The 21035-nt window shown below is 42.9% G+C and overlaps 2 protein-coding genes across 2 annotated transcripts; both read left to right on the forward strand.

The window, feature by feature from the left end:
- Positions 1–989: 989 nt before the first annotated feature.
- LOC121613171 (serine/arginine-rich splicing factor 6-like) lies at positions 990–6078 on the forward strand. Its single transcript, XM_041946464.1, has 6 exons — positions 990–1188; positions 1620–1753; positions 3465–3583; positions 3735–3937; positions 4093–4179; positions 4362–6078. The coding sequence occupies exons 1-6, from the start codon at positions 1082–1084 to the stop codon at positions 4810–4812; spliced, it is 1101 nt and encodes a 366-aa protein (XP_041802398.1). The 5' UTR covers positions 990–1081; the 3' UTR covers positions 4813–6078.
- A 1503-nt stretch (positions 6079–7581) lies between these two features.
- Positions 7582–20242, forward strand: l3mbtl1 (L3MBTL histone methyl-lysine binding protein 1). Its single transcript, XM_041946048.1, has 21 exons — positions 7582–7747; positions 8686–8861; positions 10410–10539; positions 11175–11337; positions 12230–12368; positions 12568–12616; positions 13202–13290; positions 13761–13865; positions 14036–14171; positions 14872–14963; positions 15526–15677; positions 16859–16935; positions 17296–17381; positions 17767–17877; positions 18191–18332; positions 18466–18568; positions 18730–18918; positions 19019–19068; positions 19308–19465; positions 19561–19623; positions 20108–20242. Exons 1-21 carry the CDS (start codon positions 7582–7584, stop codon positions 20240–20242), a joined length of 2511 nt encoding a protein of 836 aa, XP_041801982.1.
- The last annotated feature ends 793 nt before the right edge of the window (positions 20243–21035 follow it).

Here is a 21035-nt window from a genome sequence, read left to right on the forward strand (position 1 = left end):
TGCTCCCTCTGTTCTTATGTTCATGCTGCCACAATTTCTTTTGTACAGAAAAATAACAGGGAATCCCTGGATCTAGTGTAACCTGTACATTTGTATGCCTCTTGGTGAGTATTCAATTTTGAAAATGAGTAGCTATGAAAATCTAACCCTGTAACATGAGACCGTCAGATTGATAACCAGCAGCTTTGTTTCTCGCTGAACTATTTGGATCACTAGGAATCTTAACATGGGTGCCATGTTGCTGCTACTTTTGGGGGCCGAAAAGAGTTGCTTGCAAATAATGCATTCATATATGCTATATATTCAAATATCCCATATGTTATAGCTGAGGTTTATCTTGGTAACTTCTACTATATTCAAAAATGCAACATCTACTGTAAAAAAAAGTATTAGTATTTTAACTCAGTACTAAATGCTTGTCATTTTTTGTAGAGGCTGTTGGTAAAGTACATATTTACCGTACTAATTACTAATTTTATATATTTGAGACACCTTAGTACTTCAGTTTTGTGTGATGCACCCTTTGCTGGATCGGATTTCACATGCAAAGCACTTAGATCATAATATATTTCACTCAATAAATTACGTAGTAAGACTAGTTTGCCATCTCCACTTAAACCACCTGCTTTGGGGCAGAGACATCAATGTCAATGACTATAAGTCAAAGTCAAAGTCAGCTTTATTGTCAATTCTGCAGTATGTACAAGACAGAGAATCGAAATTACGTTACTCTCAAGCTCTGTGACAATACATAGTTAGCATAATATATCGCATGTATAACTGCCACAATTTTATTTCCAGTACAATTCTTTTTTTAAGCACTTGCTGAAGTCATGTTTTCCTCCTGTCAGTATGTGATAAAATTGATTAACTGGGGCATTTAATTTGAAGTACAATACCGGAAGTCTCCCACCTCTAGCTTGTCGTTGATTGGCTGGTTTGGTGCCATCGGGCAAGGCTTGTTGGAAGAGAAGCTCGTGCTGTTAACAGCGGCCTCACTATCTGTAGTAGCAGCAACAGCGCCCAGCTTGGTAGCGTGCCGTTGTGAAGAATTGTCGAGAACAACGTTAGGCGTAAAGTCATGCCTCGTGTTTATATTGGACGACTGAGCTATCATGTCCGTGAAAAAGACATTCAGAGATTTTTCAGTGGATATGGAAAGCTCATGGAAATCGACTTGAAAAATGGGTGAGTTTTCGGTGGAAATGCAAACGCGGGTGATTTAACATTTCCTAGCTAGCATTCGTATTAGTCAACCGTACATGCTAACGACGTCAACGCTGAGACAGGGACGTTTCACACTTTCAAGTAAATATTTGATATCTGCAGTGAACGCAGTGTATACAGTTAGCTCTATTTTATTGTATTGTTGGGTTATTACAGTTAATAAGTTTCTCTTAAGTCTTTCCCAACTTTTGGCCTTGCTCGTGTGGAAAATGTCGCATGGCCAATATGGCGTCTTTGTGTTTGCTACGGCGCGGAGCTAGCGAGAAGAGCTAACGAGAGCTAGCCAACGTTAGTTCAGTGTGGATGAACAAGTCATTGTGTACAACTGGTTATCATATGAATTAGACTTTTTAGTTGTGACTTCATATCTAAATGCTGCTTTTTCTCTCCAGCTATGGATTCGTGGAGTTCGAGGATAACCGGGATGCCGACGATGCCGTGTACGAGCTGAACGGGAAGGAGCTGTGCGGAGAGCGGGTGATCGTCGAACATGCCCGGGGGCCGCGGCGAGACCGAGATGGCTACGGTGGGGGTTACTGGGGTGGTGGGCGCAGTAAGTGCAGTCTATTACAAGATACCCTCTCTTCCCCTTCCCCTTGGGGTGAGGTGTCGATGTGGACTGCACAGAGAGCTGTTTTGTTGTTTCATACTAGCGTTAATTAACAGATTTGTAGCATACGTTTGATGCACAGGTACATTGCTACGGTTCATAACAGCAGTCTTGAACCCCATGTTAATGCGCCATGGCTCAGACTGCATACAAACTTTATTAGTTGTTACAGCATAAGAAGTGCTACTTTTGCTAGTATTTAAGATTATATCCATGAGTATTATATCGTGTGGTAGCATGACTACATGGAAGAGTTCCCATGAACCAGGACTGACCTACATTCTGCTTGTTCAGGGAATCCAATTTAATGTATTTTTTGTGTGTTTGTGTGTGTGTTTGATCTCATCCTGCTGAACAGTTGTCAGTCTCAGTTTCAGTCATCAAGGGTTGGTGACCTGCAGGTTGTTGCTCGTCCCTAGTGATCATGGGCCACCCTTGATTGGTCTGTGGCTCATTATTGGGAAGGGACAATCTGCAAGTCAGAGCCCTCAAATAGCAGTACTCAAGAGTCTAGGTTGTAGAGTTGGCATTAGCTAAGACAGCTTGAAAGCAGGGCTTTCTTGTCATGGATTGCAAAGTTCTCTTGGATGATATATGTAAACTTGGTGAGCCATGTGTTGAAGGTGTGAATTTTCAGATTTGTTTGCACCACAGAAGAAAGCTAATCACAAATGATCACCACAAACCTAGCTAGTGTAGTTTTAGCTTAAGCATTAGGACTAGACTAACATTTTCATGTGAAATGTCTTTTTAACGTTGGTATATATTTTTATATTCAACATTAACAAAAGTCCTTGATGTTTCAATTTGAAAGAGTCCAGTTGCGGGCTGAGGCTGAGAGTCCATTGAGGCTAAAGATGACTGGCTAAGATGACTGCCTGTCCCGTTTGGCCTTGGCTTTCACCTTACAATGTGTGTGTGACCTTTGCCCCCCTTGATCCTTGGCTGACCTAACCGGAAGCCATGATGACAGCAGCCTTTTGCCAATAGACCAGGGGCGATGGTGAGGATTGCCATTGGTTTCTATGTTGACAGCAAACATAAGTGGAGCGGCTCTAGTAAAGAACTTGCAATCAAAACAAATGTTGTAAGTGAGAAAACTGGAAAACAAAATTTCAGACTGTCACCAAGTTAAATACCAAAAGACTGGTGTATGTGTTTCTTTAGTCCGTTCTTACTCAATTTGATCGAACATTGTCCTTGACCACAACCTATGTGGATACCTCCTTTCTGTTTGTGTTACAGGGTTCAGAGGTCTTGAAAGAACATCACTGTCCATTTGTTTATGCAACTAAAGCATCACAGTGTGATGTACCGGAGTAAGACAGGCTTTGTATTGCCGGAAACAGATGCAGTGGTGTTCTTTGCTGCAGAGAACGACTTCAAAATGCTGAACAATACAAACAATACAAAGAGCCCATGCAGTGGCTTGTAGATCACTTATCTGAAGCTTTGTGTTTGAAAATGGGATCAGAGGGACTCCTTTCTTAAGTTCAAATTTATACCCCCTTGGACTTTTATCTGGCAAATCACTGCCTCGTGTTCAATAAACAACTCAGGTCAGTAGTTCTCTGTGACTTGGCCATTTTAGTAGTTTCTAACTTTTCATGTGTTGTTGTTTTTAAAGGTAGCGGTTACAGCAGCCGGAGCCGCTCTGGCAGGGATAAGTACGGACCTCCAGTCCGCACAGAGTACCGTCTCATTGTGGAAAACTTGTCCAGTCGCTGCAGCTGGCAGGACCTTAAGGTACACGTTTGAACACAAAGTGCTGTTTTTCCTCTTTGTTCACTGTAGTCATTCATTGACTCAATAAGATTTTTAGCACTTGACTGTTAAGACAAAATGATGACGTCAGCATATTTAATTGTTTTCTCTGCACATTTTCTATGTCACCCAGGACTTTATGCGTCAGGCAGGAGAGGTGACATATGCGGATGCCCACAAGGAGCGCACAAACGAGGGAGTGATTGAGTTTCGGTCCCACTCAGACATGAAGAGGGCTCTGGACAAGCTGGATGGCACAGATATCAACGGACGGAAGATTCGTCTGGTGGAGGACCGACCTCGCAAGCGAAGGTCTTATTCTGGCAGTCGCTCCAGGTGGGAACATTTCTTTGATATTTCAGGCTTGCTGTTTTGTGAAAGATAAACATTCACCTCCTAATTTGGTGTTGCCAACAAACTCATAACTAGACTGTCTTGTACAGGAACTGGTAGTAGTTCTGTTGTTGACTTTTTTGTTATTATAACCTCAGGTCTCGTAGTCGCCGCCGCTCCCGCAGCAGGAGCCGCAGGAGTCGCAGAAGCAGAAGCTCCAGGAGTCGCTCCAGATCCCACTCCAGGTGAGAAAGGATCTTATCTAAATAAAAAAGAAAGTAATTAAGGTACAGCCTGTATTACCAGTTTAGTATTGACATAGTTTAGTGTAGATGCTTCATACTGGGTCCTGTGTTAGTAATTAATGAACATTTTGTTAAATTAGTACAGTCATGCAAAACATGAGCGTTTCTTTTATTCCCTACAGGTCTCGTTCCCGAAGCAATAAGAGACGCCATCATTCCCGCTCTAGGTCTGGAAGGAAGTCTCGCTCTAAGTCAGGAGAAAGCAAATCGCGTTCTCGCACCCGCAGGTCTCGTTCTCGATCCCACAAATCCAAGTCTCGTTCTCGCTCCCGCAAATCCAACTCCCATTCAGCAGACCGAAAATCCAAGTCCCGCTCAAAGAGCCATTCAAAGGTAAAGTCAGAGCGTGATTCTCGCAGTCGATCCAAGGAGATGTGTGGTGACAAGAAGTCCCGCAGTCGATCAGCTTCCCCATTGGAGAACGGGAAGGAGGAACGTGCCGCCAAATCTGCGTCCCGCTCCCCATCCCCACAGGATGATCGTAGATCCAAGTCGAGAGAGAAGCATTCAGCCTCCCGCTCAAAGTCCCGTTCAAGGTCTCGCTCACGGTCTAGATCAGCTTCTCAGGATTAGTGGAATTTGAAAAGGGAGGCGTTGAGCTCGATCCCTATGCTGTACATATAGAGCTGTGTTGTCACACTGGCTTATGCTTCCTGACTCGTCTACTTTTCTCCTTCAGGTGTGCACTTGTCTTATACGTGTTTTAGATGCAGTTTTAGTACAGGGTGCACCGCAGGGATGGGAAACTTTTTGAAAATTTCACAACTTTTCTTCAATTATTTTCAAAAAGTGAAGTGCGAGTCTTAAATCTTAAGAGCTGCAATTTGAGGTGGTTGAAGTCACACTCTCCCAAAAAATTTCATCTTGAATACCATTTTGTTTTGATTGAAAGCTGTTTCTAGCTTAGCATTTTTTTTCTTAATCTCAGTTTGCAGCAAAAAATGGTAGGTTGCTATATTAATACAATTAGCATTGTAAGTTTCCCCAGTCCACTAATGTCTGGAGCATTAATCGGGCATTGTTGGATTCAGTCCTTTTGTTTCATACTCAAATTGCATGGTTGTGGGAGAAAAGTAGCGTTAGCGTGGTTACAGCATTGCAGCGGTCTCCCTTTTGAGCCGCAGTCTAAATATTTGCTTTCTCAAGGAAATTGGGCAGCCTGTTTTCTGGCAGTAATCTAAAAATGCACAACAGGGATGCAAGAACTTGTACTACAGAACTGCATTACAAGAAAATGAGGGTTTTTATTTCATGTTTGAACAATTTACATTGTAGGTGGACTCAAAGTGATCCCTTTTTAACCTCTTGTACATGGACAGTGTGATCAGTATCAAACTGATTTATTCATCTTTGTTGCTACCAGGAGTGTTTTTGTTTTTTTTTTAAATCACTGTGCATCTGTGGAAGGCCATTTTGACTTCTGCAATTCAGTTTGGTTAGAGTGTCATGTCCTCAAATGAAGCATCCCATTTTTCTCGAGTTTCATGCTTTGTTCTGATTGCAGCCCCGACAGCCATTTTCAATTTTCATTTCAGTTTTTTTTTTTAGTTTCATCCATGGGTTAAGGGGTCTGTCAAGCCTCCGCTTCTCTGCTTATTGAAAATGTGCAGCTAGTACTGGGGGTTTTGTACTTGAAGGCTACGTCTATTCAAATCTCTTGAGGGTGGGATTGTGGGTTTATAAGACACAAACATCATCAGACTTGCTGAATGCACCCCCCCCTCTCTCTTCTCTCCATCTTTTGGAACAGATTCGTATTTTTTTTTCCTCCATGCGAATGAGATCTAACAGAAAATGTCCTTTTTTATTGTATGTTCAATTAAAGATCATCAAAATCTTGCCCTGTGTTGTTGCTTCTTTTTTTTTTAAGTCGGAATTACAAAAACCTTGACTGCAGTAACGACGTGACCTATATCCTGCTAATTATATAATAAATAGTCTCACTGAGGGAGAAGTGAACAGGACCGATGGTTTGCAGGAGCCGTTTGTTTAAAATGTGGCCTGAAAATGTACGGAGCAGCTGTTGTTGAGCGGTGTCCAGACTAATCGATAGTTGACTACATTATTTTCACATATCGACCGTGACAGAAAGTGGAGTGGTTGCTCTGAAGTCTTTTGGCGTTACGTTCTGACCAACGAGCGGTGACTGTACTGAGGACTCGCGCATGCGCAGTCTGAGCGCCGGAGCCGCAGGAGATCAGAGCTGGTAAGCCAAATTTCAGTTCCGAAATTATCTGCAACCGCCAATGTATTTCATTTATAATTTTCCTCTAATTCATCCAATTGTAGCAGACACGAGCATCTCTTAACCACGTTCGTTGTATGTTTTTTCTTGTTGGGGTAAAGCGTTTTGGCGTTATGGATACTGTCAACCACAAAGCTTTTCATCCTAAATATATATTTATATTTGATAATGGCAGGCGTTTAATTATCCTAATCGACTTAAATAGTTTTAAATAGAAACAGTCGCGCCGAGGTTACTGAAATGTCTAACATGCATAACGTTGTTTTGAGGTGAAAATGTTGCTCATTCATTTGAGGTGCTGCCGGAATGGGTGACAGGGTTCATTTTTCAGTAAATGGGATTTACACAGGATTTGAGACACTGCTTTTACACATTTTTTTTTTTTGCCTCAAGGATTTCATATCCTCCGCCATTTTAACCGAAATGATTCTGTGTATGTGTATTTGGACGCTTGTGCGTAGATACAAAGCCTTTTTAAATTGGAGGTAATGGTTGGCTGTTAAAAAAAAAAGTCATATGGGGTCATGGTTGTTGATGGAGGAAGGCTTCTCTGCTCTGCCATCATTCTGCAAAATGGCACACTTAAAAGTTTTTTTGTTTTTTTTTCCAAGTTGGGGGAAATCCACAATGATATATTTTTCTTGCGGTTTGTCAAATCTTAATCAAAATGTCTCAGGGCCATTCCTGGAAAAACTGAAGGCAAGAAACAGAAATGGAGCAAGAAATTTCCTATCTGCTGAGGGTCTGTGGTCATATAATGTAATTATAGTGGTCATGTGATGTTATATGTTCACAAATGGTATGGCACCAAAATGAGCTTGTGTTCATCAGCTTAGCTTAGCTTAGTTAGAGCGTATTGTCTCTTATATTCTTCTTCTTATGGATGCTGTCTGGTGCATTATATTAACACCCTTACAATCAGTGATACAAAGTGGTACATAAAATACATTCAGATAAATGTTTTTTAATGCTCTTATAAGGCGGGACCTGGACCACAGAGCTTGTTACCCTGTTGGTCCTCTGCTGCAGAGAGCTTTGTACTGGCCCTCATACTCTTTGCTTTCCAGCGCTCCGGAGTGAAGGACTGGGACAGCGTTATGAGTGCCAAAGTGAACATGGAGGCTCCACCCAAAGAAGCCGATCGCACCCCTTTGGACCCATCCTCCTCGTCCACCAGCGAGGCTGTCCTCATCTGCGGGAGTGATGGTGTGGCCAAGAAGCCTCGGCCCCAGCCTCACACCACCACGGCTTTCCTTCTACCAGGTGAGCACAGGCCTGAGGCCGGCGGCGAGGCCACATGGCTTTAGATTGACCATCCTTTACCTTGAGATGTGAGCGCAAGCTACCATCTCAACCAGTGTATGTTCACCGATACCGACACTGAGCCTGTCCCTTAGGTCTTATTTGAGACACAACATATGGCATCAGTAAAATTCCTTGTTACTAGAGCTGTAACGATGAGCCAATAATCAACTAGTCAACCGACAGATAATAATCTGCAAATATTTTGATAATTGATTAATCGGTTCAGTCATTTTCAGGCAAAAAGTGAAGAAATGCTACACATTCTCATGTTCCAGCTTCTCAGATGCTCGTCTGTGTCACATATAATAGTAAACTGAATATCTGTGGGTGTTGGACTTACGATCAGACAAAACAAGACATTTGAAGACGTCGGGCCCTGCAAAGTCGTGATCGCCAGTTTCTTTTTTTTTGACATTTCATAGACCAAATGATTGTCAGATTAATGAATAATGGAAATTATCATTAGTCGCCTCCTTACTTGTCACAGCTTGACATAAGACCAAAGAGGCCGTGGTTATAGCAGGCGGCTGTTTCTCTGTCCCACATTCTGCTCTCAACTGTTCCTGAATCTCCTGTAATCCTGAATAACATGGCTTTTTCTTTAATTCGGAGTGCAGCAATGTTAACAGAGTGCACTGCTAAATAAGTGCAGTACTCTCATAAATGATTGTATGTAGTGTTGATTAAGAAACGCAGGTGTCTCTTTTAACACAGGCATACATGCCGACATGGTGCCATTTCGTACCACACAGTAAATTTACTTTTCTCTTAAAGTTTATAGTGAACAAAGAAACCCAAATGATTCAGTAGAATTTAAACCATGTAGAAACAATCTGTGCTCTCTCTGCTGAGCTTATGTGAAAGTGAACTGAATCTAAATGCACCTCTCTCCTCAGCTCCAGCTCCAGGCCATCAGAAGATAGAGGTGACTCCAGCTGACCCAGGTAAAGGAGGCAGGGCCAATGAGACGACCACGCCCACCCTGACAGCACAGGTGGGCGGGGCGTGTAGCATCGTCCACGTACTCGAGTGGAAGGAGGGGATGGCCATCCTGCCCAGCAGCAACCTCAAGGTGAAGTCATGTTAGTGGCCTCGACATGTGTTGTCAAAGGGACACAATGTTTAGTTCCTGCAGGTGTGGCAGCGCGACGGGCTACGGTTACCTTACAGCATCGTCTTTAGAGAGCTTACTTGTTTTCTCCTTAAAGAGCTTCATAGATCGACTTGGTAAAGTCTCATTGATCTCATTCCCACAGCAATTAGAATAAGTCACAAGATCAACTGCAGAAAGACAACATGAGACGAGGCACACATCAGGCAAATGTCAGGAAACAGACAAACATTCATGATTGATTAGTGCTGACATGATCGGGGGGCAATTGAATAGTGGTTTAAGAGAAATGAATCTTGAAAAATGCAGTAAAAAGTCATGTGAAGTAAAAATACCAAATATTAATGTCAAATGTGAAAATTTTCTTGCCTTTCCTGTTTCACATTTTGATTAACTTAATTCTTTTAGGTTTTAGACTCAACACGTTAAAAGATCACCTATAAAATAACAAATAATTTAAATTATGATGAATCAAGACTCTGGAGTAACATACTGTGTACATACACTGTATGTGTGTGTATGTACACCATGGATTTAGATATGATTGATGCACTACAAGAACTTAGCCTTGGAGGTTACAGCTACATTATATATTGAGTGTCATTGACAGTTTTTTTAAATGTTGTTTGTCACTTTTTTTTATGTTGTTTGTCACTTTTTTAAATGTTGTCTGTCACTGCTCCTGGTCAGGATCGTTCCACGTGGACTGTGATGTGAATTTGAAATAGACACTGTGAAAATATTTGTCAGGTCCCATGTGCCCATAATTTAATGTTCTTGTTTTTATTACCGAGTTGGTCACACAAGGAGCCTGACTGGATGAACAAGCCCATCTAATTGTATTTACTTTAAATCTTTAACAACTGAAGTTACTGTTTTTCACCATAATGATTTACCAACTAGCATATGGAACCAATCCCATTACACCGTGGACTTAATGTAGGAAGTGACTCTTCTTCTTGTCATATAAAGTCCAACTGCCAGCAACAATGTAAACAATCAGAGCCTTGTTGCTGGTTAGTTGTTCAGATGAGCATTTTGCCACATTAACAATGAACAAACTGAACCTGAATCTGTTGCAAATTTCTGGTGCATGAACGGAATGAAAATTTGGATCAGAAAGCTCTGGAATTCACTCCAGCGGTTTAGTATAAAGGAGGCCACAGTAACAAAGCCTACAAACTAACAGTAACAAACTACCAGATAAACAAAAGGTGATACGTGTTTTCTCACACTGAAAAGAGGGCGAGCTGCATCAGAATGAGTGCTAACTAAACCCCTGAATCATTAAATTGATCCTGTTTATTTCTCTGGACTCTGAACTTGAAGAAGAATCTGACTTGGATCCGGCTGTGCACATGGAACCGACAGGCAGCGCTGCATGTTTCGCAATTGTCTGATAGACTGTTTTGAGGAGAAAAAGTGTTGAATAGACCCCGTAAAACACCAGGACGCATTTTGACAAATGGATCCATTGATGCGTGCGTGCGTGTGTGTGTGTGTTTGTAGTTCTGTGTGAGTGACGTAGGAACACTGAGCACACTGATCACCCCAGGGACCACCAGCAGCACCACTGAACCAGCAGCCGGGACTTCTGGGAGATCTGCTGACGCAGAAAGTGCTCCAGCAGACAAACCAGGTAGAGTCATGCTTACATAACGCCGTAGTAACATCAGGAACTGAACACAAAATGCTGCAGATTTCAGAACCGGTAGCTGCCGATTTCAATGCTCAATATGAAATTAAATGCCTTGAAATACTGCTTTGCTTTGGTGTCAGATGAGTCACATGTGCATCTCCTATAGCACGTGTTCGATCAATAAAGCTTTTGTATTTTGGGAGTAAAAAATCTGAGCATATTTGCTGGTGCTGGTGTTAAGGGCTAATTCTTTCTATACATGGCTGCACTGTTATTTGAGGTATTTCACAGCATGTCCTCTTCAGAGATCTCTTGTGCATGTGTGTTAAGCAGAAATGAGCAATAATAATTACATCAGCTGCAGCAGAGCTCCTTTTAACAAGTGAAGAGAGTGCAGCTGCAAAAATATCAAGCAGGCATCACTCAGGCGTTTGGAAAAGCAATAAGTAGTGGAAAAATCTAAATTAATAATAGACCAAAACACAGTTATAGTGCGGTAACAGCAGCCACGTGAACTACATAAAGGGACAAAAAAAGGGAGCTCAACAGTGCAGCAGAGTCTTTCATTTAGATCTGAAATATAAACCTGCATCACGAGTCTCTTTTAATCACTTTTCCGCTTATTTATATGTCAGATGTGCCGTCTCCTGTCGTCTCCGTGAGAGGTGCGGCCGTGGAGCCAGAGAGGTTTGTGTCGGTCAAACCTGAAGTCCAGGCCGGACTGGGACAACAGAGCCATGATCCCAGTGCTCAGAGGACCTACACAGAGGAGCTCCGCAGAGAGCCCATCACTGACAAGTACGATGTTAACAGCTTCCTCTTCTTTATACTTGCACGTGGATCTTTACACGGACACGTGTTGTACATTAATGCAATCAGTCATGCATACACTCTTCCTGTTTTTGTAATTCTTTGTAAATCAATCGGTCATGTCTTGATGCTCGCTCATATCCTGGAACACATACTGTGTGCAAGGCTTTTTTTAGTTGACGGTGTGTTTTTCTTGTCTCCATCGGTCATTCCCTCATTAAATGAGCACTTTCAAAGTGTTGGTACTAGTTGCTGCTAGTGGCAGATGGATGAGTATAGTCCAGCATCTCCTCTGAACAGTGAAAACAAAGGTGTGCACGTGTCTTTCCTCTGGTGTGTTGGTGGCTGTGTAGTAAAAGTACAGTTTTGCATTGTGTCCACTGGGTGTTTACCGTGGTTGTCCTGAATTTAATTAATGCATTCACTGAACAGGAGCAGCTCTGTCTCTAAGTCTGTTGCAGAACATTGTGAAACGTCAAGAGGAAACATCATTTAACCAGACAAACTTTGCAAGGTTGTGCAACAGAGCAAAATCCCTTCACACTGGGTGAACACTCAGTGCATTGAGCTGCGGTGTCTGAAGCTACCCCCCCAACGCACTAACTAACTGACTAGCTAACTGCAAGCACATATGCCTGTGTTTGACTAAAAGCAACAAGCTCACATGCTGTAAATGCACTGGGGGGTTGTCCAAAGGCATCCTGGGAAAACCAAGAAATCTATCTGTGGTAAACAAGTTGAGACAAATAGAGAGCGCCGAAACTGTCAACAAAATCAATCCTGCAGCGGAGAGTACGCAGCAGAAACGAGATCATGCTAATTCAGACTACAGTCCGGTGATTAGACTTGAGGAACACCATCTGTCCTCTCTGCACCTCAGGAGGAGTGTCGGGGTAGAGAAGGTGCCAGCAGGCGGGAGGGTCTCCTCCCTTAACCCTGATCACCTGAAACCCATGAGGAAGAGGAAGAGGAAGGAATACCTGAGTCCCTCTGAGGAAGACTCTGACATCGAAGGCACGGTGGGACAGCACTGTTATTTCCATTTAACATCCACAGATAACCATGTCTCATGTCTGATGAGTTTACTCAGATGTGCATGAATATGGCTGCAAGTATTTTAAGTGACATGTTTGTTGAAGGTCAAACAGTTCTTTGTTTTCCTATTGAAAATCGCCTCTAATTCAGAAACTTATGTCTTTTCTATTACTCTTTCTTTAGGATGAGAAAATGGATGATTCTAAAGCAGAGAGCAGACACATCAGAGGAGGTTGGACTAATCGATTTTTATATTTGTCCTCTTGTTGGTCATCTTTCACAGTATGTCCTGTCCTCCTGTCCCCTTTCATACAGAGTAACACATCCCTGACAAAATAATGCAACACACACCACAAATCATGACCTGAAAAATGAACTTCAAGCTGATTCAACGTCTCTCTGCTGCACTGAATTGACTATTGATAATACTATAACTGAGTTATAGAGTCAAGTGATCCTGTTATTTCATCCCGCCCCTGAATGTCCTCACTAGCTTTTGTCGTTCCTTCCCTGACCTTTAAGACTTTTCTTTTTTTCTCCAGTTGTTTTCTCTGTTGACAGGACAGGTAGAGGAATGGAAGCGCTCATGTAATGATGCAGTAGTGTCAGAGAGTAAATTTAAGATGAACATTTTCACTCAGAATTTGTGTGTAAAATTACAGGAGCAGCCGTCAGAGCATTAGCTGCTCTGAGAATCTGTCTCGCTCATCCGTCCTGGCTTCCTTTCTGTCTTCTTGCTCTCCTGTTTCCTTCAGTTTGAGCTTGTGTTCTGGTGATATGTTGCTGTGAGTGTGCTTAATTTGTATTTTTGGTGAAGCTGGAGACAGCAAGACAGAGCAGTGGACGTGGGCTCAGTATCTGGAGGAATGCAAAGCTGTTGCTGCGCCCAACAAGCTTTTCCAAGAGGTATGTTTGAGTTTAATATTCAGACTGTGGGTCCAGCTCGAGCTAGTTCCACATATGCACAGGTTCACCCAGCATACCCATCACTACTTTTACTACCAGTGCAGCTCTGTCAGTAGCACAGGGACACGAGAAAAGTAAATCTATCCAGGAGAAAGTGATGTATGCAGCTGAAGACATTAGTATTTTTATTCCGTTACAGAATATGATGGTGATTTGGTGTGGTTTCTTTTTGGTATTTATTTTTCTAACAACCTAAACATTTCTTTCAGCACAAGCTTTTTCTTGAGGGGAGTCTCTGTTCCAGGAGAAATAGAGTAAAAACATTAGAAGCCGAATGAGACTGATAAAAACGCTGTAATCTCCACTAGTTCATTTGCTGTATTCTTATCTTTTCTTTTCTTTGCTCTTTGTCTTGATCCAATTTCCCCACAAGGGTCATTCCTTTTCACTTCATTGTATTTCATGTCCAGTCCCAGAGAGTGCCAACAGTGAAGAACGGATTTAAGCAGGGGATGAAGCTGGAAGGCATCGACCCGCAGCATCCGTCCATGTACTTCGTCCTCACTGTGGCCGAGGTGAGCCAGACGTCCATTAGCACGGTCGATGGATTTTAATGGCCAGGCTGATTATTTTGGATTAAAATCGCCGTTCGCTCGCAGACTGCTTTGCCTTCAGGAGGAGTTCAGCCTGGCGTTACCTTCTCCGGCCTGCTTTCACTTCTCTAATGTATCATGTCATCAACCAGGTCTGTGGTTACCGGCTTCGGCTCCATTTTGACGGCTACTCTGACTGCCACGACTTCTGGGTGAATGCCAACTCCCCTGACATCCACCCCACGGGCTGGTGTGAGAGCACAGGACACAAACTGCACACTCCCAAAGGTCAGAGGTGACAACACTCTGGACACCATCAAAGAGCAAATAGAATCATGGACAAAAAAAATCTAGAAAATAAAGCATGTTCAATACATTCTTGCTGCGGGTCAAATGAGAAAAACGATACCACTCTCATGTCTGTGCAATAAATATTAGCCTGGAGCCAGCAGCCACTTAGCTTAGCAGAAAGACTGGAAACAGCCAGCCTAGCTCTCTGCAAAAGCAACAAAATCCTCCTCTTAAACTCAACAATTAACACGTTTTATCTCTTATTTTTTATCTCTACAAAAAACGAAGCATTAAAGAAAAGAAAATAATATTTTTACGTGGTGGTTATATGTGGAGCTATTTCTTGACTGGGCACGGTAACTTTGTGGAGGCTCTGCTGGTTGCCTGGCAACCTCATGGTGACAATGAGACTGGGATACGCCCAGTTTTTGTACTTTTTAAACAAACATGGCATAAAAAAAATGTTGTTACCTTTAAGGGCCAGGCTAGCTAATGCCCCCTGTTTCCCGGCTTTATGCTAAGCTAGGCTAACCATCTCCTGCCTGTAAATTCATCTTGTGGCTTGTATCAATCATCTCATCTAACTCTTTGGAGAAAGTGAAAGCGTGCCTCCCAAACGTTGAACTGCTCCTTTAAAATGCTGGGCCGTGTTCACAACCGTGAATCATTCTGATCTGTGTTTGTGTCTCTCCTGCAGGCTGTAAAGAGGAAGAGTTTACCTGGACCAACTACCTGAGAATGACTAAAGCACAAGTGGCTTCCAAAGAACTCTTTGCCAGTCCTGGGAGGGTAACTGCCACTATATAATATACGGTAGTTGTATTATCTACAAGCATGAATGGATGAGGTGAATGATTTAGGCTTGGGAAAACGCCGACTCCAATGAGAAGCAGTTATATAATAAAATAAACTCTGTTAAACCATCTCTCTTTCTCTTAGAAAAGATTTAGACTTTAAGTTAATAGCTAAAGACCAGCAATACCAAAATTCAAATTGTGACAATGTTCAAGTATTTATAGCTGCTGCCTGCCTGGCTTCGTCAAAGCCAGGCCTGATGTCCCGTCTGATCTTTGTTTTAATGTTCATATTTGGAGGACATCATAAAGCTGTGTGCTTACATGGGTTAATGTTGGCTTCCTCCCTGCATGCTACTGTGTGCAGCGCTCAAGCCTCAGTGTATCTGTAACTCTCTATCACTTTTTTTAAACACAAACAGCCATGCAGCACAATAAATTCTTCAACAGTTTCTGTTTAAATTTCACTTCATTTCTCTGCTGGTCCAAATCGCTGTCTGTCTCTGCTGCCTTAGGAGGACACGCTATCATTTCTAATATTTCTGCTTCATGTTTAGATCGATGTGAAATGCAGTTTTGAGATAGGAATGAAGCTGGAGGCCGTCGACCGTATGAACCCCTCCCTCATCTGTGTAGCAACCGTCACTGATGTGGTGGACAACCGTTTCCTTGTTCATTTTGACAACTGGGATGACACATACGACTACTGGTGAGCTTCAGAAACATGGGATGTACACGCTCTGGGAGCTGCATGGAGTATTTTCAAGCATCTGACCAGTTTGGTTCACTTAAAGCAAATTGGTGTGCTTGCTTGTTCGTTTCGGTTAGATCTGTGTGTTGATGGTGAACTGTTCAGGAAGTGACCATACTATGATCTGTGAGCGACTTTATGTGAATTCTTTGGTAACCATGGCAACACATATGCATGTCAGCTCAAGAAGCAGTTAAATCTGGGATGTGTGCTGTGTTTGTATCCTACTCTGTGTATTTTGGCAGCTTGTTAAGTGAATTTAAAGTGTGTGACATAACAATCCCTCAGTAATCCCTGTTGGAATACTGCTGTACTCTAACACACCCTAATAATAATAATAATAATAATAATAATAATAATAATAATAATCATGCTAAAGTCATTTATTTCAAGTGAGCTCTTTATACACATGAGAAGCATTAAAGTGCTGCACACCCTGATGTCACTCACCAGAATTTGACTTCCCCAAGTGGGCCAACGTAACTCTGATGATGCAGGATGACTGTCGCCAAAACTGTCCAATCAGTGAGCTTCCTGTGTGTCTGTATAACTTGTTTCATTTGCAAAAAGCCAGTGTGAACAGGAACCAGACCAGCAGACAGGAATGTGTAATTGTTTCCTGTGGTCTGGACCTAATGAGGCAAACTACAGGTGTAGTGAGTTTTCATTTAACTAAATTTGAGCAAACATGGTTTTCAAGTTGTTCTAAAAGACAACTTGAAAATCAACTGACTGACACCCATGACATTTTATAATCATATGAAGTTTTCTATGGATAAAACATTATCAAACAGTCGCCTACTTAAAAACAGAGAAACCGTCCTTGAAGCCAGCTCAGTAGAGCTGCACAGTTGGGTTTGTCATCATCAGTGAGGCCTTTGACAGACGTGTAGTTGTTTGATTCAGTGTAAAGCTTTCAATAAGTATCAGAAAAATCCACAGTTAAGGCTTCAAGGTCAGCAGCTGTAAGCATCTTTTGCGCCGACTCTCACAGTGAAAGGAAACGACTGCAGCACTTTAAATTCTCCTCCGTCTATCATCTCTCATATTGTTTCTGCCTCGGCTAATTTTGCTGTAAACTCTGACATTTCTTTTATAACTCAACACTTGACGTTGTTGTTGTTTGTTAAAATATGCAGGTGTGATTCTAGCAGTCCGTACATTCACCCTATTGGTTGGTGCCAGGAAAGGAACCTCCCACTAACACCACCCCAAGGTGACCAGTGTTCCCTGTTAGTTATTAATTTAATCCTGTTCATACTCGTACCATTGGGCATTAACTTTGAAAACAACTCTGCCCAGTTATTTCTCTTGTCTCCTTTGTTCTTTTCCCTTGTATTATTAGAGTTATTCATGGGAATATATATAGTACACACTATATATATATATGTAAATACCTGAAATATACATGTTCAAGATTTGTTATGGGTTTTACAGCATGCAAAAAAAGATGAGCTCAAATTACACATTTACAAGAACCTGTGCAGGACCCAAGCAAAAATGTGCAGGGTGGCATGCAGGGGATGAATGTTTCTGTTTGTACACACTGACTGACTTTATTTTTTGGTCACACCAGATTACCCAGACCAGGGCCAGTTCACCTGGTCTCGCTACCTGGAGGAGACTGGTTCCAAGGCGGTGGCTGCTGACGCCTTTAAAGTGGTGAGAACCAACAATAAATGGGCTATTTGGGATTCAGCTCACACTACGATAGGAAATGATTACACTGGGGCCTCTAGCTCATCTGTAGTGTGGTTCTGTGGTATGGGCTAGCAGAAAACAGCAGTAATGGTGAAGACAAAACCGGAGTTGAGAGGCTGAAAATGTCAGAGTAATTCAGAACGAGATTTGTGGTTTGTTACAGTCCTGGTCATGTCAGTTACTTAGAGTATATTATGATTCTCACAGCTGATCTTTAAGAGTGCTGCAGGAGGTACATTAGAAAGAGTGCTGCAGGAAGTACAGTAAAGCCAATTCTTTATGTAAAGTACGTTTGACATGTTTAGCTGAACGTACATATAAATGTGTTTTTGTCCTCTGTGTCCAGCGTCCGGCCCACAGCTTCCAGCCTCAGATGAAACTGGAGGCCGTGGACAAGAGAAGTCCTGGTCTGATCAGAGTGGCTACAGTGGAGGAGGTCGACACTCATCGCATTAAGGTAATACTCTGTTTGTGTGTGTGTGTGTGTGTGTTTATGTGTGTTATCAGCTTGTATTACTGGACGTTAAAGTGCTAAGCATCTGAGGTTATGATCTTGTATGTGTGTGATATTGTTTAAAATGTTTCTCCAGCTCCCTCAGGTCCATTACTGCTTTAACCAGCTGCCAGCTGCAATAAGCGCTCACATGTACTGATGCTGTAATGTTCATCTTTATAACCAACCCTGGACCCATTATATATGTTGAGCTGTGTGCATGTTAAGTGTGTGAGCGTGCACTGTGTTCTAGCTCCATCTTTAATTCCTTCTGCAGGTTCATTATGACGGCTGGAGTCACGTCTATGATGAGTGGATGGACTCAGACCACCCCGACATCCACCCAGTGGGCTGGTGTGAGGCGACTGGTCACCCGCTCAAAGTTCCTCCGCGGGACACCAAAACACAGCAGCCACACGGTAGCAACCGATACTTCACTCTTTGTACTTCAGTCGAACCTGGAAGTCAATTTTCTGCAAAAGTCAAATCAGTTACTCTTGACAGGTAGCAGTAAAGTGTTGGCTTCATCTGTCTGTATGTGAATGTATGCAGGTGTGAGGGAGCCTCCTGCTACAGGTCAGTCCACCTACCCTACCTCTGTTCCCTGTAAACCCATCAGCCACCCCAGAACGAACAAGTACAGCTTCCACAACAGGTCAGTGCTGAACTCATCTCTGTCATCAGGACATTTATTCACCAGGTCCACTCAAAATACACATCAATACCTGACATCAACCCGACAACACTTTTGAAAGAATAACTTGATCTTACATCGCCTTAAAATGCACTGGGCGGGGGGCTCGGTCTTTCACACAGGAAGTGTCCAACTCCTGGTTGTGATGGTTCAGGTCATGTGACCGGTCGTTTCACTGCTCATCACTGCATATCTGGCTGCCCATTGGCTGAGCGTAACCAGGGCAGGCTGAAGGCTGATCTGTCAGACTCTGAGTGCAAGAGGAACCTCTTCTTTGGCCAGAGGACCAAGAAGACCCATTACCGGGGCAGGTGTGTGTGCATGTACACGTGTGTGTGTGTGTGGGGGGGGGGGGGGGGCATGCATGCATGTTTGCTTTTGTCTCACATTAATCTTTTCCTCTGTTTTCAGGATTGGCCGTCCCCCCAAATACAGGAAGAACCAGCAGAGAGACTACCAGAGTGAGCTTTCTAAATGCGTCGTACATGTTCTAATTTGATGAAAGCATTTCACCCTGCAGCTTCAGGGGTGTCAGCCTTTCAGAGCCTTATCCTGCTCCAGACGAAACACAGTCTGGTGCCTAATTTAAAAAAAAAATGTATTTTTTGGCATGAAAATTGTCAGACTGGGAAATGCAGAATAGCAAACTATTGGTTATAAGCCTTTTTCACAGCTTGTTTTTGTGTGTGTTTGTTCTCAGACATGTCCTCAGAGGGTGTGTATCCCTCGCTGTTCATGTCAGCTCTGAGCAGTCAGTCAGACAGGACCCTGTCTCTGTGCTGGGAGCAGCACTGCAAGCTGCTGCCCGGCGTTCAGGGCATTCACGCCAGCCAGGTGGTGGCGTGGAACGTCGAGGAGGTGAGAGCAAACCCGACCGCTTCCCTTCACATTTATTTACACCTCTTTCTCCGGCTGGTTTTGATCATCGGAAGGCTGATGTGTTTGTGCTACAGGTCTTCAGGTTTGTCCAGAATCTAATCGGCTGTGAAGAACAGGCTCGTGTCTTCAAAGACGAGGTGAGAGCACCAAGTGTGTGTGAATTAAATGTTAGGTTTGTTCCCACATTTGCTGTAGACAAATCCAAATGCACACAAAGGTGAGAACAGTGAGAGCATCAGTCTGTGACCTCTCTTTCAGTGGAGAGCTTCTACTTGTCTCTGTTTGACCTCCTTACTGATGATCCTGTGTTTGATAGTACATTTGCTCAACTATTGTTCCGTGTACATAACTGTTTGAGGCCAAAAGAGTTAAGTGGTACCACAATGGTAAACTGAACAAAGTTAACATTGACTATAAGACACATGATCAGAAATGAGCATCGGGTGGAATTAACTCCTAATCTGACCAGAGTAAGACGACCTTTGGTCTATCTGCGGGGTTGCTGTATTTTATTATAAGGTATTTCTGTTATTTTGTCCACCCCATGGCAGACAAACCTTTTCTTTAACTGTCACCTCCACGTCCAGTTACATCACCACTGTTGTGTCTGCGCCTCCTCAGATGATTGACGGGGAGGCCTTCCTGCTGCTGACCCAGACCGACATTGTGAAGATCATGAGCATCAAGCTCGGACCCGCCCTCAAGATCTCCAACGCCATTCTCATGTTCAAGAGCACAGACGAGGGACTCAAGTGATCCCGCCCTTACTCACCAGGGACGCTGGGCCGCCGTTCATCATGTGCCAAATTCATTCTGTTGCAGGGAAACGACCCTGACCCCTTTTTCATGTGTTTGGTGTCCTGTACCCATCAGAGAGAGGGAGGGGGGAGGGGGGTGGTCTGATCAGGGTTAAGGGGGAATTAAAGGAGAGGTTTGAAGATGCAGGGAAATTATGAAATGCAGATATTTTTTGAAGTTATGTAGGAATGTCATAAAGATTATGATCAGAACAGTGCCTCCTGCTGCTGCTCACAGCCACACAGGAGATACCAGCATCATATGTGCTTATATTTCCGGAATGAGAATCCTCACTATTGATGCAAGTCTCAACACAGGCCAGCTGAAACTGTACCGACCACCTTGCAGAGGTGGACTTGAGATACTTTGTGGAAAAAAATTTAAACATAAACAAATTTTCATGAGTACTGTACTCAGATTCGGACCAAACTATCAGTTCAAAAGTCCCTGACAGGCACAGTGAAATCAAGCAAATGGGATAAAAAGCTGAAAAATTAGATGTGCCAGTCGGAGTAGAGGAAAATATGAAGGTGGGCAGAGGCGCAACATGGCCAAAAAGGAAGAGGAGTTAAATGCAGTAGAGGGGGCTGGTCAGTGAGGCTCCTACAAGCTTCACGTTTTGTGCAATAAAACAGCTGAGACAGAAGTACTGTATATGGTAACACTTAATATTACAGCTCCTTTAGGTTATCAGACTAATTCTCACACTGTAACAGGATAAAATGAAATTGTTCAGACTGTTGTAAAAAGG

Source organism: Chelmon rostratus, chromosome 10, assembly GCF_017976325.1.
Source record: "Chelmon rostratus isolate fCheRos1 chromosome 10, fCheRos1.pri, whole genome shotgun sequence".
Lineage (NCBI taxonomy): Eukaryota > Metazoa > Chordata > Actinopteri > Chaetodontiformes > Chaetodontidae > Chelmon > Chelmon rostratus.